The following is an 18,444-nucleotide window of genomic DNA, read 5'->3' as shown; positions in this document are numbered from 1 at the left end:
GTGTTCACGGCTTAGAAAAAACACTGTGGTGGACACGAGGCCGCAGTCTTGTGATTTTTAGAATAACAAAATGCTGTTGCTTTAATCATATGTTTGGTTATTTCAGTAAAAGTCAGCAGCCCTTTGTGCTGTTTGGGAAGCATTCCTCCTCAGAGGATTTGGAGAGTTACTCCTTCAACTTTCCCTCAGAGAGTCATCAGGTCCGCAACACAGGGCCCCTGGGCTCTGCAGCCAGACACATGGTGAGCAGCCTGAAAACAGTGTGAAGTAACAAACACACATTACTATTGGACCCTGTTAATGTTGGGCAACCTGCGGCTGTGAGAACTCTGCAGCATCTCAAATGGTTTTTATGCTATTTTTTTCATTATCTGTCTGTTTCATTACTCACATTGCTCAAGTTAAAGAGGAAAACTGACCTGCAGCGCCACCTGGTGAAGTAATTTGGTACCACCAGTGGTGTGCAGAGCAGTAATGACAAATCATCTTCAACATCTTTTGCAGCAAACATGTGATAACTGACTATGTCTCCTGTAAATATGAGATAGAGGTCATTGTGCACCACTCCCGTTTGTGTTGGTAATGAAGTGGGAACATTTCATGACTGTATTTTACAAAATAATATTTTTTTTCGTCCAACAGATTCTGCAGTGTGTGTCCCCTAAAGGACCTCTGGCCTGCTCTCGAACCTATTTCTTTGGGACCACTCACACTCCGTACCTTGGTGAGGTCTTTCTCTATGACTTTGTTTACTTAATAAAGGTAACCCTGCTGTAGAGCATCATTTATTAACTCAGTAACTTTGGTATTTTCCAACCTGGACCTTATTTTCCCTTGTTTTTGTGTCCAAGTGACTAATGGGAGCAACAAGTCTTATAATTGGTCCAGTTTTGAGGAGAAGACTGATCCAGCAGGGTCAAAACAGGCTGCAATGTAACCACTCAGAGTTTTGTGCACTGTCAGTGTGCATCCACTAACAGTGTTTGTTTTGTCACTGACAGGCTCAGATTGTTAATCTAAGTGTGTGACAGCATTATGAAAGGATCCCTACAGAGATAGAGCTTTGTGTTACAGAGTAAGATCCTTTTTGTTTAACCAGAAACAGCCCTGAAATCACCGTCACCAAACCCACCAGACTGCATTTAAATAAACAGTCATGTTAGTGTGTACAGAGGCAGCATGTTGTCACATCTAACTGGTGAATTAAGAGTTATTTTGAACCAAACCAGAGCTGATGATTGTTGGAACAGTGGAAAGATGAACAAAGATGTTTTTTGGGAGTCTGAATGAAGTGTGTTTAATGATGATAAAATGACTGTTAATGTAAATGTAGTCTGGTGGGTTTGGTGATGGTGATTTTGGAGCTGTTTCTGGTTAAACAAAAAGGATCTGACTCTTAAACTCTTTCACTCCTTAAGGCTCCTTGAAAGGTCGTGGAAAAGTTCTGAAATTTTGTCCGTGTAAATGTGTGGGAACCCTGAACAATGTGAACAATGTGAGCCTGTCAGTGGCAAAAACAAACACTTTGAGTGGATGTAAATTGACGATGCACAAAGACCCTGAGGGATACATGGCAGAACTTTTTGCCACTGTCAGCTGCAGCCCTCTCACTCAGCACTGCACTAATTTCAAAATTGTTTTTCCCATTAATTACTGAGTCCCAGTATCATGGTCTAGGTTAAAAAATACTGCAGTTAGCCTTTAACTATTTTATGAGAAGCCTTTCTTTGTATCGTTTGCTATGGTTGTTTACACTCGCTGTATTTCACCCACACAGGAAACCAGAACACAGAGCAAAAGAAAACACAAGTCTTGTAAGTGCTTTAATCTCTGATCTCATAATTACTATTTGTCTCTGTCAGCTGGTTGGCTGTTTTTAAATGTTACAAAATGTCTGAATGAAAGTTTTTTGTTTTTTTTTTTGTTCCAGACTTTTGTCACAGATTTATTCAGCTGCTGTTCAGGCAGTCCTGGCAGGGATCAAATGCTACTCCTGTTTCTCCAGCGCTACCAAGGTAAGAAAAATAGCACCTATTATAATAATCATTTCTCAGCATGTGCTGTAACATGTCCAGATTCTCATTCAGAAATGTGTGTTATTGCAGGCTAAAGACGTAGCAGAGAACACCTTTCTGTTGGCTTTGGACTCAATGAATTTGAGTCAATACCGCAGTTCTCTCAGGTACAAATGAATATAGATTTCTTCTCTGTTGTTCTCTGTGTGAGACGTTCAGCCAAACATGAAAAAGAATCTGTTGTTTGAATCAGTCTGAGTCTGTGTTTTCTCTCCACAGGTCCAAATGTGAATTCAGCATTCAGGCAGTGAATAATCAAGGAAGGTGAGTGTTAACTCGTCCTCCATTGGTCATTTAGAAACAACACAGCTCTTTAAAAACATTATTGTGTTATTTGATTAATTCATACTGAAATGATGCTTTCTTGAAAACCTTTTCTTTGTAAATATGTGATTTCAGATGTTAAGTGTTTGATTTATTTTTGTTTTCAGGATCATTCCTCTGACTGATGAAGAAAGTCGTTACGTAGTGAAAACAGTAAGTTAGAGAAGCAGATTATTTTATGGTTTGACCACACTGAGTCTGTTAAAACACGTCAGACTCAGTGTGCAAAGTTTCTCTGCATAACTTATTTTTTAAAATCACAGATAAAAAAAAGCACCCAAAAAAGTTGCAGTTGCTTTAACTCTACTTATGTTTCCTAAGGCCTCCATGACTGTCCACGACATCCCAGACCTGCAGTGGGACGGAGGGGATCTGGGCTCTGTGGTCTTCTCTGAATCCTTCCTGGAGTCCAGTATCAACATCCAACAGAAAGGTACAATATTGATCAGATTAAGTCTAATCAGACTAGATTGCTGATTGATTCCACAAAGGAAATGTGATTTACATGAGTGGGACAGATCCACGGTTCACTGTTAACAGAAAAAGACATCTGAGGATCATCTTCAGGATTCATCTTCCTTGTTTATCATTCTTCTGTTCTGTTGTTTGTGCTTATTGTAAAAAAGTTTGTTTCCTGTCCTGCAGATGGCACTGTGTCCTCAGACAGCTGCTACACCATCTTGACTACAACTGTGCCTCGCTACGCCTGCTGGCTGGTATGTGAGCTGCTGAAAATCATTTCAGATGAATGTTTAAACAATGTTTAGATACAGACAGAGTTTTTGCAGTTTGAGTTTTCCAGTCTTTCAGTCTTCTTCTATCCAGAAACATGTTGTGTCATCTGTAGTTTAAGGAATAAACTTTTATTTTTCCAGCATTGATTGTTTTTTGTCTAAACTCTGATGGTCACACTGTTTTCAGATGGAATCTGACGTCAAGCAATCTGAGCAGGCCCAACATCTTTCTAAGGTACGTTCAGAAGCTTCATGTGTCCACTGATGTGCATGAATACATGTGTTTATGTGTATATGAGCGTGTGTGTGTGTGTGTGTTCAACAGAGAGAGGAAGGCACTTGTCTGGGAGCCGCTCTGACTGTAGCAGACGCTGCGTATGTGTTCTCCAGCAGCCAGCTCTCCACACCTGAAGAAGGTGACACTCTATGTTAACATGAATATAACTTACAATGCTGCTGTATAATCATTTCATACTTGGCCTGAAGTCAGTTGCCAAAGTCAGCTTTACAGCGCCCTGTGAAAAAGGCTCTGTGTTTAAAGTCTGTTTTATTGATTTACAGTATTTGATTATTTCAGTTGTTTCTGTTTTTTAGGAAAAATCATTTTCTTCTCTGAGGGCCTGCTGTTTATTCACTCTCAATATGGAAGCATCACCCTGTCCAAGGATCACATCAGCAACATCAAGTTCTATGATCCGGTGAGATTTGCAGTTATGACACACACACTCTATGATCACACATACTTTTCTACACACTTGATCTGTTTTGTTGTTATGTAGTTCATTAATGTTTTAGATGTCTGAAAACAGACCTCCTGCAGGCAGCAGCGAGGAGTTGTTGTTTTCATGATCCTGTTTAAAATCGATTGAAAATAAAAAACAAGAAGAACCAGACCATTCATTCTTTTTGCAACAGAAAGCAAATATTTCCATCTTTCGTGCCATCATGTTTTCTGCGTGTGATTACATCTTTACATTATGCTACAAGTGGTCCAAAGGACGGTGAAAATGTGCGGTGACACAACAGTATTGTCTCGACATTGCCGTGGGAGATCGTTGTTTTCATGATCCTGTTTAAAATCGCTCTAAAATAAAAAACACTAAGAGCTAGAGCGTTCATTTATTTTGCAGCAGCAGAAAGCTGAGACTTACGTCTTTTGCACCATCACATTGTCCACTTGTGATGATGTCATTATGTTGTGCTACAAGCGGTCCAAAAGACAGTGAAAAGGTGCGATGGTGCGAGAGGAGCAGAGAAGCAGGACAATAGGAATATCTGTTGGGGGTTTTTTTTGGTTTTTTTTTTTTTTATGACACAATTTCAATACTTTAATTAATTACTCTGGTTTATTTACTCACATAATCTTTAAGCTTTCAGGTTGTACAGATTTTAGTGATATGAAATATCAAAAAATACTAATGTAGGCACTGAGGAAATATTTCTACTGCAGATCAAACTATCAAAACACCTTTGCACTCTGCTCAGAAAAATGAGCATCTCAAGACTAAAACATGTGCATAGTTCAAATAACTTATGGAGTGTTAAAACTACTTTTATCATGTTTCTACATTTAGAAATCTTTTGGTTCAAAATGTTTGTGTGTTTATTTTTTTAAAAATTGATAAGAAAAATTTTGTAGTTTTCAAATTTATGACACAATTTCAATACTTTTATAAATGATTCTGGTTTATTGACTAACAAAACCTTTTAGCTCAGGTGGTACAGATACACTGATAAGAAGTATGCAAAGATCCTCAAAGAAACAACATCACAACAAGCAGAAATACCAACATATGCACTGGTGGACCATTTGTAGTCCAGAGGTCAAAGGTTAAGTGAGTTGGATACAACATTGATTCCTGTGTCCTCTTGTCATCAGGACTCCAGTGCTGTGGCATCTCTCCTTGTGGAGTATGAGAGCAGCCTGCTGCCCCACCTGCCGTTCCCGCTCCACAGCACTGACCACTGTCTGGTCTTTGCTCTTCAGCCCAGGTCAAAGGGCCACAGGGCCTTCTACTCCAAGGTGAGACCTTCAGCCAGAGACTGGAGATACATGTGGGCCTTCTGACAGATGATCCAGTCTCTCATCATGTACTCTATAACTATAATCTGGGAATATCTTAATACTGCAGTAACATGGTAAAAACATAGACTGGTGCTGTTTATCCTGTTTATCAAATGTTCTTCAGGTTTTATCACCACAAAATGCTACACAGTCATTTTTGAAGAATATGTGCTGTCAGATTCAGATTCAGGTTCAGAATACTTTATTAAAGTGTTTAACTCCCACTATGACTGATTGTATGTTTGATTGTATGACTGAAGTTTCTTTTTTTTTTTTTGAGTGCTCATGAGTCTTAAATAAATACAGGATAGGATTTGGTTTTGTGCGGGTTCATAGATGATCCATTATCTACTTCCTTTAATTGTCATTAAAGACACAGCTCTAGTTGTATGAACCTTAATCTCTCTTTTGGTTTCAGGTGTTGTCCGTGTGGCAGAACTGTGAGTCTGGACTCACTCTGCAGTTGGTGGATGAAGAGCACCTGACTTGGAACCAGAAAAACATGTAAGATAACTTGAGCTCGGACCAGTTTGTCTGTGTGCTGGATGTCATCACACATTCCTTGGAGTATGGAAAGTTACATGTTTTTTACCCTTAAATATCACACTGAGAAAAAGTTGAGGATCTTGTTTGATGCAATATGACCATTTGCACTCGATGCACCGCTGTGCATGAAACCTTCAAACGGTACAAACTCCTGCATGATGAATGTTAAACAAAGGATCGGGCTCTACACAGCTCAGTTTAGCCAATCTCTATCAGTTAACAAATACTCTGATCAGCCCCAATACTGATCACTGAAATCAGATGTGGTCATCCCTGATTACAGTTGTTAACATAGTTTGTGGTTCTGTTGAATAATGATCAGTCTTTAGATCTTTGTCAGGAAGTTAATGTGACTGTTTTCTCTCAGGCACAGCAGACTGAAGAAGCTGCACAACAGCCAGGAGCCTCCGGTGGCCAAACGTAGAGGCAGCCTGAAGACTTCATACTCCCAGCTGCCAGAGCAGGACATGTCAGTACACACTCAGTCCACTCAGTAGAGTCCTTCACAAGTCATAAAACCTGATGCTATGTCGTCCCGAAATAGCTGCTAAGCCTGTGATACAGTGTATTCATCACTGGTGACCGTCCAACCTGAAAGGTGTTTTCTGCTGAGAGAAAGTCTATGAGCCAATGACACTTCATTATTAGGCCCAAAATAAACATTTCCTTTGTTGCCATTAGAGCAAAAAACAAAGAACACTACATGCAAGGATAACTCAGCCCATATTTGTCCCAAATCTGTCACCTGGTATAATTAGACGTCCAACTGTTTGAAGCATTTGCTCTTAAAATAAACCCACTGTGCGGAGCTTCTAAAAAACAACTTGCTCTCTTGTGCACAGTTTTGTATTATCAGTCTCATTTTTAAGAGACAAAGACTGATGATGTGATTTTATATAAATGTGTCCTGCAGAAACTGTGATGAGAATTAAGGATGTGTGAAGTATTAGCTGTAAAATTGTGCCACTCATTTTTGTCTATTGCCTCACAAATACATGATCGGTCCCAAAGCACCCATTTTCTTTTTTTAATCTCGTCATGGCATTCAGCTGTGCCTCAGCTCTGCTCACTGACTGCTGTGTTCTGGTCTGTGCCAGGTTTCTTCAGCACTTTGCCTTGAGTAGTATTGGACAGGAGCCCATTCTGTTTGACCACCTGGGGGTGCTCTTCCCCTCCGCTGAGCTGAGGAACCCAGTCAACAGTCAGGGAGACAAGGTGAGCATATTGATGAAGGTGCGGTGGATCTTCCTCATCTGAAAAATGTAAACAACTTAAAAACAAATATTTCTGCTTGCACCGCTGTCATCCTTCATTTGGCTGAAACAGTTCATATCTGATGTGGGATTTTGTTGATGTGTGAAAAGGTCGTCATCACCATCATCACTGGATTACCAGGAAGCCATAAGAAGAGGCTCTGCGACTTCCTGGTCCAGTTAAACAAGGAACATGGAAGGTGACAGAGAGTTCATCCAACTTGTTTCTTTGGTTTACATTTGTTGCTCTGTTATTTCTAATGATAACGACACTTACAACACAAACAGAAACAGCACAACTTGATTATAATTTGTTCTGTAGGTGGGTGGTGTACCAGCCTGGTCCTGACAGCTGTGACAGCTTCTCAGCCTCTCACCTGCAGCAGTATCTGTCCAGCTTCCTGGAGAGCCAGAGAGGCCCCGGAGGCAAACCCCGTCTGTTGGTGCTCTCACCTGGGTAAGAGGCCCGCCGTTCAGCCTGATACAGCTGGGAACTGAATAATCTAGACTCCAGTAGATCCAGCAGAGCTGAGCTAAATGGAAAAATACTACAGCCTGAAATTAATGTCAACTAACTGCTATCATTCAGTGTCTTCCATACTAACATTTTCATCCCAGTACATGAAACAGATCCTCTGTACCTTATGTATGTTTGGGTGTTCAAAGTTAACAAGATAAGACAGTATTTAAAGAAACTAAAAAAAGAAAAGATTGAATGAATGTACTGTTCTATTCTTTCATAAATGTTTCTGCTTGGACAGATACACAGATGTTCTGGATGTGGTCCAGGCTGTGCTTTTCCACCCTGACCCAGTTGTCCAAGCGTGTTTCACCATCGGCGCAGTCACTGCTTGTGTGGACCCCCTCGCCTCCTGTGTGGAGCACAGGTGAAATCTCTTTCTTTGATAGATCAGGGCTCAGCTCTGCTGCTGTTAGAAAAAACATAACAAGCTTTCACTGCCAGAAAGAAATGTATATGATCAGATTAACTCATGTCCAGCTGCTCCTGTTTCTGAGTTGCTATTTAATAAAACTGTACAATGTCTAATTGCAGAAGACAAAATCCCTGACTGATGGGATTAACACACAGACTGGAAAATGGCGTTTTGATAAACTAGAAACTAAGTGAAGTGTGATGGATGATGATACCAAATGAAGACATCACTGTACAGTTCAAGCTATGAATGTCACATTGTACATGTAGAAGAAAAGCTTCTGAAATTGTTTGCTGTGTGAGTGAAAATCATTTTCAACTTACATATTTTTGAACTTCAGCATAAAATAATAACAATATACTAAATGACCTCAGCAATAAAAGATGAGTAAATCGGTTATTTTCTGTTCTGATCCAAAGACAATTTATAGATGCAGTTGCACTGCGCAAACTCAGTACTTTAGTATGTGTCTCAATCCTGCAGCTGCTTCACAGTAAACACACTCAGACAGCACTTCCTGCTTTGTGCCAGTGTTTTTATCAGATTCCCGATGACTGAAAGGCTTTTACTTTGAAGCAGCTGTACGTATTACGCCTGGGTTAACAGCATCTTCAAGAATACATCACCAGAAATCTATGAAATGAGTAGCAGACACTAACCACCTGTAGACGTGGCTCAGAAAAGTTTGTGACTTGCTGCTTCGCAGAGGACAGCAGCTGCATTCAAACAGGATTCACAGCAGTGACGATGGATTTGGTGACCCACTTTCACAACAAAAACTACTCAAATCACTCCTGCAGCACGATCCCTTATTCTGCTACCTGTCCGTATGCTTCGCATTCTCCTAGAACATATGTTTTCACCAGGAATAGCTCCCATTTGTTCCGAGCACAGTTGGTGCCTGTATCGTTTGTTTACCAAGAGTGTATGCAGATGTAGCTTCATGCAACCAGCAACAAATATGTATTTGGCCTATTTTGCAAAGTTAAAGAGGCTCAAGAAGCTGAAACTCACCAGTGACTGAACCCGAGGTTCAAGTTAAAGGTTTGACATGGACAGATGATGACGGACAGGGCTGGATGCTAATAAACTGTCGAAGCACTGGAGGTTTCCAGGAAGAGGTTACATGACACTTTGAGTTATTAAAACTCAAGGCTGGGTCCCTTTTACACAGAGGATCAGTCCTACATTTAATCTCACTCTCCTTTTGTTACAGGCTTTAGATGTAGCTTACAGAGCTTCTCACCGTCGTAGATTGACTGAGCAGCTCCGCACAATGTGACATACCACTCCGGGTAATAGGCTGTTTTCCACTGCACAGCCAAGCTGCGTCAGCTAGTGACACATACATACAGATGGAGTCAGTGTGGAGGGTCGTGTTTTTACAACATGCTGCCGTCTGTCTTCACCAGAAATGTAATCGAAAAGCCAGCAGGTGTTATAACACATGTACGGAAGCATAAAACTGCCAGGCCAGAAATTAAAGAAACAATCAGTATCAGGTAATAACATGAAAAGTTTCGTTATTACAAAATATTTTCATGTTAAGACTACTTCATGTTATGTTAGAAAATTCTCGTTACATCATGAAAACATCTCGTGGTAACAAGAAACTTTTCTCATTACAAAAAAGAAAAGTTTCTTGTGACATGAAAATATGTTGTAAAAATAAGAAAAACATCATATTATGACAAGAGCTTTTTCTTGTTATTACTTGATACTGATCAGCTTCTTGTTTCCTGGCATGGCGTCAGTACGCTCCCGTACAAACGCCCTGGTAACAGGTTGAAATGTAATGATTTAGTTCTTTGCAGTAACACTCATCAATACTGGAGCATATTTGCAGAAAAAAAATTCTACCATGAAAACTCTTACAGTCCTTGAGATGAGGTGACTGTTTCTTGAGCTGAGCTTTAACAATAATTTATTAATAATACATTTTTCACCCTGTTTTGGATCCTGAGCTTCGACGCATTGCGACGACCCTCCAGTCAAACTCTGAGCCCCGCTCGGCTCAGCAGTGGAAAAATGTGTCATAAGAGGTTTAGTTAGCAATGTGGTTAGCACTGACTTTTCCATGTGAGGCATCTTCAACAAGCCCCCTATCACTGTCTGTTGCCATAGATTGTGTGGAGATGTGCGGACCCCCACTATGGCGTTAATTGGGTATGGTTAGCCCAGCTTAGGCCTGACCTGCCTGTCAACCCCCTCAGCATAGCCCTCTAATCCCCCAGGTCCACATGTGCGCCCGACACCCCCTCCTCAGCGAAGCTCATCAGTCAGTCATGATCCATTCTTTGTGATGAATGTAGACAGTTCATTACATCAGGACAGGAAAGATAAATGCCTTTCAGATTGCTGATCTCCCGGCCTGCAGGGGAGGGTTGGCGGTGGCTGGAGGGGGACTTGGCTCAGAACTGTTATTCAGAAAGTGCTGTATAACACTGATCGATCTGAAAACTGAGGATAAATTATGTTAAGATTAAATGAGATTACAGAAAGCTTTTACATTGGTCAGTTGCCAGTCACAGTCATGATGTCATCCTATGAAAAATGCCTCACGATTGATAACCGGATTGCCAGCCAAGAGCCATAACACGGAATCAGGCTGTTTATTGCTGCACAAGTCTGGCAAGCGGCCATTGGTTATAAATGTTAGTGAAGATGTTATGGACGGAGACGTGGGTTACACTAAACAGGACTGTTAATTAAATAAAAATAAACACACAGCTCTCTAACAACTCCTATTTTCTACATTATCTATCCACAGTGCAGCAGTGAACATCTGAGTCCAACTAAATCTGCGTTTGACTGATGGCTGAAGTCCTTGTTACACACAGAGCCGCTACAGAGTCCCTTCTTTATGCCTGCTTTGCATTTTTACACAGAACCAAACGATGGTGCCATCATGTGGCTCCAGTGTCTGATTTTAGACAGCATGATGACATGGCAGAACAACACGACCACATCAGCCTCTAGTGTGTCATATAACATACGTGTCAGCAGCTCTTTATAAACAATAACAATGACATCACATGTCAATAACAATCATTTAGGTTCCCTGTTATATGGCGGCTGATCTCGTCCTCTGCTCAGGGGGTAAGGAGCTCCTGGACCTCAGTGTTTTCACTGTTTGTGGACATTTTCAGCTGTTCTTCTTCTTTGAGTTAGCTGCTAACGGCTACTTTTTAAATCTCCTGTTGGGGAGTTGCACACATAACACGTGGTCAAAACCTCACACCCTTCCGGTCCATAGTCCCTTCATGCAGCTGCCTGTTTATACAGACAATGTTTTGACACTGTTACTACCTCCCATGGTGGATTAAAGGCAAGACAGCTCTGTCCCACCATTTTGTGATCGAACCTTATAGACAGCACAGTGAGGTGAGACAATGGCGCCGTATTCCTGCCTTGAACAGGCAATGTGAAAGCAGCTTGACAGTCAGTCTTCACCCTGTACTTTAGTCTACTGTGTGTTTTACTGAAGTTCTGCTGTCCCCTGTCTGTCTCTGCAGGTTTGCATTTCCTAAACTGTTGGAACAGTGCAGCCAAGGTAAGTAAGTCTGCCCGTCTGTCTGTCTGCCCGTCTGTCTGTCTGTCCTCCAGCTTCCCAACAACAAAATGCATTAGGAAAACTTATTTCATGATTTACAGATTTATATTCATTGATATTGATTTCCTCAGAAGTGTAATGCTTTTTGGAAGCAGTCTAACGCAGCTGTTTGAACACATGTCATGCTGTCAGGTTGTTCATGATAACCATTATAACCACTATTCCCATCATAACCATTATAACCATCATAACCATTATAACCATTATTCCCATCATAACCATTATAACCATTATTCCCATCATAACCATCATAACCATTATAACCATTATAAGCAGTATTTAATGTGTTTGACAAGGCAGCCCACAGGACCAACAGGTCACATGCTGTCTGCCCCTCTCACCCCCAAACCAGATCATTCTGCTGCACTGAGAGGGAGCTACGCTAAGCTAGCTCGTTACAAGATGATTAGTAACGACACTACCAGACCTGAAATAGAAGATGCTCTGATAACCTGCAGGTCTGGTGTTTGGATCCACTTCAGTGTCACTGTTAATTATGAGGATGATGGTGAGAGGCAGTGGTGGATAAAAACACACTGAGCCAAAGAACAAGCTGCTGTGTAGCTACAGACTCTCCTCAGCAGCTAACACAGCAGCACAGTAACATACACGACCCCCGAGCCCCCGAGTCAGTCTCTGACCGTTTAAGAAGGAGAAATTGTAAATATTTCTCAACATGGAGAGGGGCGTTGTGAATATGTCAAATATTTTTTTAAGCACTGGGGAGGGGCTTATGTTTTTATTTTGGCCAAGGAGATAATCATAAATAACTCTTTTATGGTGGAGGGAGTATCATGCATTTTCAATATTTGTAGTTTTGGGGAGGATCAAAAAAGAAAGAAAGAATTACACTGCAGCCAAAATTGTTTTGTCCCCCCTGCACGAGGGGAGGTCACAGAATGTTGTGCTGCACCCCTGAACATAGTCCACAAATATCAAAGTCATTTTGTTCTAAGGAGAAGTGAAAATCTAAGTCCATCATAAATCAGTGATTTATAACCTTTTTCATCCCAAATACACACTCAGAAGTAGAGAGAGACAAAAATGCATAAATGTGACCAACAGCTGATGGGAAACATGATCCTGGCGTGATGCAGTGTTAGCATACGTGGAATGTGTGATATTCCAGCCTTACAAGTCACACGTTCCAGGCAGAGTTTATGTTCGCCGGTATATGTCGGCTTTTGGCCGGTATCACGTGAAGTTGTCTGGCAGAAGAAAATATAAACAGCCAAAATGTCTGGTGGGAAATATGTTAAATATTAATCATTGATAGCATATTAAATGGCCAATATGATGTGATCTATAACGTATGTTGCCCAGGCAGCTAAAATATTAACTTAAATTGTACAGACCAGATTTTCATACATTAATTACCAACGGATGGGTTTATTCACTGAAGCCGTACAGAATGCCTCTTCAGAGCACACGCCACATCCACGGCAATCACTGTCTTCTTCAGTGTGTTTGGTGTAGTTAGGTGACGGCATCACGGATCACGTTCTCCAGGAAGACCTCCAACACCCCACAGGTCTGTGTGCTGGTAGAACAGATGGGAGATTCACTGCACTTCACCACAGCAAGCCAGACGGTGAATAGAGGGTGAATAGAGGGCTTGGTGGTTACCGGCCCCGAGTTTGAGGGTCACGAGCACCTGCCCCGTGCTCCATGGCCGGCTCTCCGATCTGCTGCAATAGTTCCAGCATCTGTTCTGTTTTATCCCCAGTTAGCTCATTTCAAGTTATTTAATTTGAAGTGTTTTGTTGCTGTTTAAGTGTAATTATATGGCTATAAAACATACGGCGGCAGTTGTTCGGTACGGCTGGATTTTCTGGAATATGAACGGCCATGTTGGCCTTAAAAAAAACGGTCTAGCATAAACTCTGATTCCGAAAGCATAAACATTTGGAGGTTGTGTTTTCCATCCTGAACTCTCAGTGCTGGTGAAAACATTACACTCTGTGTAGTTTTTTCCATTACTATTGTTGTTAAATGCTTTAGTTGAGGATTAACAGAGACACTGTGAGAACAAAACCTCGAGGGCCAACCAAGGATACGTTCAGCAGCCATTACCCCGACCATCACTTCACGTTCGAGAACACACACTTCACATTCCATCTTGTGTTCTGCAGTGACATACTGAAGATTTTATTTTGGGTTACTGCAATCATCCTTATCATCGTTTTTGGCTGGAACTAGAAAAAATCCCAATTCGGGCAGTGGGAAGGAAGTCAGGCTGTCACAGAATTATTTATTCTGCCTTTTATATTTCAGGAATCGTTTTGAAGGAATCGAAATGTCAATTTCCCTAAAAATTGAGCTCACAGGTAGAACAGAGCAGCAGGAACAGCAATAAATCAAACCCAGTGTGAGATATATCTGCTGTGGCTGCGCACATGTGTCTCTGTATTTTCAGGAAAGTGAGCCAGTTTCTGCAGGAATTCATATTCCCTTTTTGTGCCTCGTTACATGTCAGGTATTGTGAGTACAGTGGTGTTCACCGGGCTGACAGCAGAGCAGAAGCACCCTCTCATGCAGCATGTTCAGCAGTTGGTACGCTCTGCCAACCCCACCGCAGCCTTCATACTGGCAGAGAGAGGAGCTGTCACCAGGTAGGCGCCCACAGAATCATGATCAATGCTGCAACCAGTCATTTAACTGCTTTTATCTTTTCCTAAAATATTCACCACTTTCTGAGTCTCTGTCTGCATCGGTTGGGTCAGAGCTCTGCTCCGTTCATACAGCAATGTGTCATCAATGTTTCCCAGTGCATCCTGTACCTAAAGAGTATTTCAGTTTTGTAATTTAAAGCCCATTGTGGATAAAGGGCATATTCATAAGTAGTTATGTGTTGTTGTTTTTTGTGTTATATTTGCACATGTTTGTACACATATTTGCAAGTTTCATTTCTAGGTTTGGGTTTCCTCCCCCAGGAAATACTGAGCATCACACACTTCATTTCCTGCACTCTGGTGAATTTTTCTGCACCAATTTCTGCTTTTTCTCCATCAGTGTTAGGGCTGCACAGCTTGTCGAATTTATTTCTGATCAAGATTTTGGCTTCTCACAACTAAACGAACATGATCAGCTGCGATGTTGACATTTAAAACGCTCCGCTCATAGAAAACTCTGTCCACATCAAATCAAGTGCTTCCCTAACTACATGTGCTGCCTGCAGCAGCAGCCTGTGGAAAACTTTGCTTAATATTTTGACTGCAGACGGGCAGAACGGAAATCATCCGTTCTTCAACCACTATCATCCGTCGTTTGGAGCTATTTCAGATTTGAGAGAGAACAAATCATATTTAAGGAGTGTGCAAGACTCGTGTCTGTGCTGCAAAGCAACAAAACAAACCTGTTAAACCACCTGAAAACTCTACAATGAACACATGAAGGCCGAGGAGAAGAACACTAACGTCAGCTCAATGAATCCTCGTCCTTGTTCAGTGTGATTCAGACATTTATAATAGCGCCGTCATGCAGTGCGTCATGATTCTGTGATGGCTGTAAAAAATAATACAGCGGCGGAGACGCGTCTGTAAGAGATGCACTGAATTTAGGTAAAGAACCTTTATTTTTTTAATTAGGAATGTAGCACAACATGGAAGTGAAAGCAGCGCTCTGTTTATTTAAATGTTAAAGTACAATTAAATATTTGATCCCTTAAAAGAGTGAAAATTTTTGAGAAATAATTGTGATCTCATTATCAATCACATTAATCCTGATTATCATTTCGGCCTTTATTCTGCAGCCTAATCAACATACGATGGAAATGTCTTTCATTTTGTCAAAATAAAAGTCCTCTGCTTCTTTAATACTTTTATTGGAGGGAACATATACACATGTTCTTAATACTGAGGGGGACATGTCCCCTGCTTCCCCCCAGAATCTACTCCTGTGGATATTTGTACAGGTCAAGTGTTGTGTATTGATTCTGTGTTGTTTCTCTGTGTCACTCAGGAATGAAGATGTGAACCTGATATTTTCTGAGAGCAGCTTCAATGAGCCTCAGATGCTGAGAGCACGTTACGTCCTCTACCCTGGATGGTAAGACCTTCACCCTGTGTCCACTCCTCTGGTTGTGACCCCGGTGCGTCCTCCTGTGTCCACAGTCAACCTTTGGCTGCTGAGCGACAGATTGGTGTTGATTCCTGCCTCAGCGTTCCTGCATCCTGCCTGGCCTCCCTCCCTGCAGTTTAATTGCCACTCTGCTGCAGCGGTGGGGGTATCGGCTGCTGATTGCTGTAAAGCCCCTCAGGGCATCTTGTGTTCTATCACCAGCTGCCTCCTGGCAGCACAGTAACAAGCTGTTGGCCATGCAGTTGCCATGTACACAGAGGGGGTCTCCTTCCCTTTGGACCGGGTCCATTCAGCCTTCATGCCTCAGTGGTCAGCCTAATATGAACCTCTGCTAAATCCTCCCCTCAGATCATACACTGGATATCTGGCCCCAGTCTGGCCCTTTTGATTTACTCATCTTCAGGCTTTATTTCCTGTGTACGTGTACGTGAGTGCATTTAAGATGCTTCGTACACGTCCTTAACCTTTGGACCAGGACAGGAATCATTTTTATACCTGCTGATGACAGTGTCTACGTTTACAGATTTATCATCCACTTCCACTTTTACCAGCGAATCACACACACTGGCCTCTTTCCTGTGAGCAGCTGGTAGAGTAAACAACACTGCAGCCAAAGACAAAATGTAGCACAAACATTTGGCTTGCTCTCGACTTAACTTTCTCACCATTTGTGTAATGTGCATGTGTCATGTGTTTCAGGTGCAAAGGGCGCTTCTTCACCGGTTCTGGCTCTCTGGTCCTCACGCAGCAGCGCGTGGCTTTTAGCCGGCCCCTGGAGAGGCCTCTGTTTGTCGCCCGCTGCAAAGGTGAGACGGAAAGGAATTCTCCCCCCTTTTCTGACTCTTGCACATGACAGAAGTTCCAGATATGAGCTGGCAGGGTTTCACGATGATTACATAAGCAGCCTTTCTCTCCAAATATGGAGACAAGTGAGGCCTCAAAGTGATTGTCTGCTGTTGCTGTGAAACAATCTGTATTTCCAAACAATGCACTTCTGACATCTCGCTGCCAAGTCTGCTTTTCAGGAAACTGATCATTTAAATTGTCTCACAGCACTAACAGCTGAAACTCATTTCATTTTTCTGTAGCATTAAAGTCATCGCTGAGGCCGAGCCCCTTCAGAGGAAACGTGTACAACGTTTGGGGGAAAGTCAGATTTTCTGGTAGGGTTGATTTGTTTTCATTTTATTTTGCCATGTTGCTAACGTTTGGTGTTTTCAGATCAGATTTTGAGTCCCAGAGATCTTGGTTTTGTGAAGCATTATTAAACAAATGTGACTTCTTTCCCTGGTAAATATTTGACCTGCATTTACATTTCCCAGTTTGGGGAATTATTAGAGCAAAGGTTGCCCTCGAGGCAGGCGAGAAGCTCCTGACGGTAGGAATATTGCTCGCTTGTTGCTCTGGTGTCTGGTGTTTAGAATTCAGCTCATAGTCCACAGTTTGGTTTCCTCCACATAGTTTTCTCACTATTTTCATTTGAAGACCTGTGTAGAGCTGTTGCATGAGGAGCGAGTGCAGGTGCTGTGAGGAGATGTGCAGAGAGTGTGCAGATATTTGTAGAGAGCTGGGAGGTTACAGTAGTATGGAGCGAATGTGGAGACTGTACCATACCATCCTTATCCTAATACTCACATTCCCTCAGTGTCACTGTGTTTAGGGTAGAGTATCATTTACATCACTTTATATTTACTTATTTTACTTTATTTGCATTTATTAAATATATTTTATATTAAGTCAGAACATATTTGACATGTTTGATCTTGTTTTTTACCACACGTGAGTTCTGTGAGCCATTTTGGGAACAGAGAGGTTGTATAGATGTTAAAACGTTCACACCCCGCCAACAGCATGTCGCTGCAGCAGGTGTTACACAAGGTGTGAACTGTGAACTGCTTCATCTCTGGCACCTCCAGACTCAGACCAGCTGATGGAGGTGAGCTACAGCACAGTGAGAGGGAACCTGAGCGTCGTCCCAGTGCAGAGCAGTGACCCTTTGACCCCGGGCCCCAAAGAGACCAACACATCCTGCTTCCTGGTCTTTGATGGTGTCGGCCTCACTGAGGACGGACTGAAGGACTGGCTCAGACTCTGCGCCAAGCAGGTAGACATTTAAATAGCCTCACTGTTTTGGATGGCAGTCCACACTGAGCCTTGTGTGTATCCTCTGTATAAACTGTTTACAGGCTCTCATGGTCATGAAAGTCCTGAATATGTTTTGAAATGAACAGAATGTTTTGGAAAAGTTTTGAATATAAATTGTTTGGCTGTTGTTCAAAATATGTTCATGAAAATCCCAAAACACGCGTAACCTGAGGCAAAATACATTCTGAGTGTCACTAAGTTCAAATCTAGTGCTGCGTCGAGTGACCAATGAAACGTCATGAGAGACACGTAGACCAGACCAACACTGCGTTGACGCCAAGGCCACGCCCCCTTTGAAAGGAAAGAATAGAGCACATCAGGAATGAGTCCTAAAACCCACTTCCTGTTTTCTCGACTTGAGGTCAGTGTGATTTCAGTTAGGTGTCTAAAATAAGGTCTGTGGTTCCACCAAGCTGAAGAGACTTTCACCTTTTTGTTCTACCACATAAAATACGTCAGTAAATCCCCCTCTGAGACTTTAGAAGCTTTTCTGTGTTGCTAACAAGTGGCTACATGAGACTACAGAACGTCATCATGCCAAACACGACTTCACAGCCTCGTTATGACGGTGACGTGATTGAATTTAGGCTTCAATAATCATGAAGTGGTGTTCATGTGTGAAGATTATCTTGCCGAACAAAACCTCTAAGTATCATAAACGTTTGTTTGTCCTT

General features: G+C 41.9%; 1 protein-coding gene across 1 annotated transcript in view; it reads left to right on the top strand.

The window, feature by feature from the left end:
• dnaaf9 (dynein axonemal assembly factor 9) overlaps nt 1-18,444 on the top strand; it is a 36,870-nt gene that overhangs the window by 7,051 nt on the left and 11,375 nt on the right. Inside the window, exons 10-34 of the mRNA XM_050062107.1 lie at nt 107-242; nt 643-724; nt 1,778-1,814; nt 1,931-2,015; nt 2,106-2,182; nt 2,295-2,339; nt 2,507-2,552; nt 2,721-2,832; nt 3,045-3,115; nt 3,321-3,368; nt 3,459-3,549; nt 3,728-3,831; nt 5,013-5,156; nt 5,617-5,702; nt 6,112-6,213; nt 6,842-6,959; nt 7,109-7,197; nt 7,320-7,454; nt 7,759-7,884; nt 11,448-11,485; nt 14,022-14,157; nt 15,506-15,592; nt 16,325-16,431; nt 16,714-16,788; nt 17,542-17,729. Of these exons, the coding sequence (XP_049918064.1) occupies nt 107-242; nt 643-724; nt 1,778-1,814; nt 1,931-2,015; nt 2,106-2,182; nt 2,295-2,339; nt 2,507-2,552; nt 2,721-2,832; nt 3,045-3,115; nt 3,321-3,368; nt 3,459-3,549; nt 3,728-3,831; nt 5,013-5,156; nt 5,617-5,702; nt 6,112-6,213; nt 6,842-6,959; nt 7,109-7,197; nt 7,320-7,454; nt 7,759-7,884; nt 11,448-11,485; nt 14,022-14,157; nt 15,506-15,592; nt 16,325-16,431; nt 16,714-16,788; nt 17,542-17,729 (2,365 nt within the window). The remainder of the gene's footprint in view (nt 1-106; nt 243-642; nt 725-1,777; nt 1,815-1,930; nt 2,016-2,105; nt 2,183-2,294; nt 2,340-2,506; nt 2,553-2,720; nt 2,833-3,044; nt 3,116-3,320; nt 3,369-3,458; nt 3,550-3,727; nt 3,832-5,012; nt 5,157-5,616; nt 5,703-6,111; nt 6,214-6,841; nt 6,960-7,108; nt 7,198-7,319; nt 7,455-7,758; nt 7,885-11,447; nt 11,486-14,021; nt 14,158-15,505; nt 15,593-16,324; nt 16,432-16,713; nt 16,789-17,541; nt 17,730-18,444) is intronic.

This window comes from Epinephelus moara, chromosome 14 (genome assembly GCF_006386435.1).
Source record: "Epinephelus moara isolate mb chromosome 14, YSFRI_EMoa_1.0, whole genome shotgun sequence".
In the NCBI taxonomy this organism is placed as follows: Eukaryota; Metazoa; Chordata; class Actinopteri; order Perciformes; family Serranidae; genus Epinephelus; species Epinephelus moara.
The sequence above is the reverse complement of the archived record's forward strand: the minus strand, read 5'-3'. Positions and strand labels throughout refer to the sequence as shown.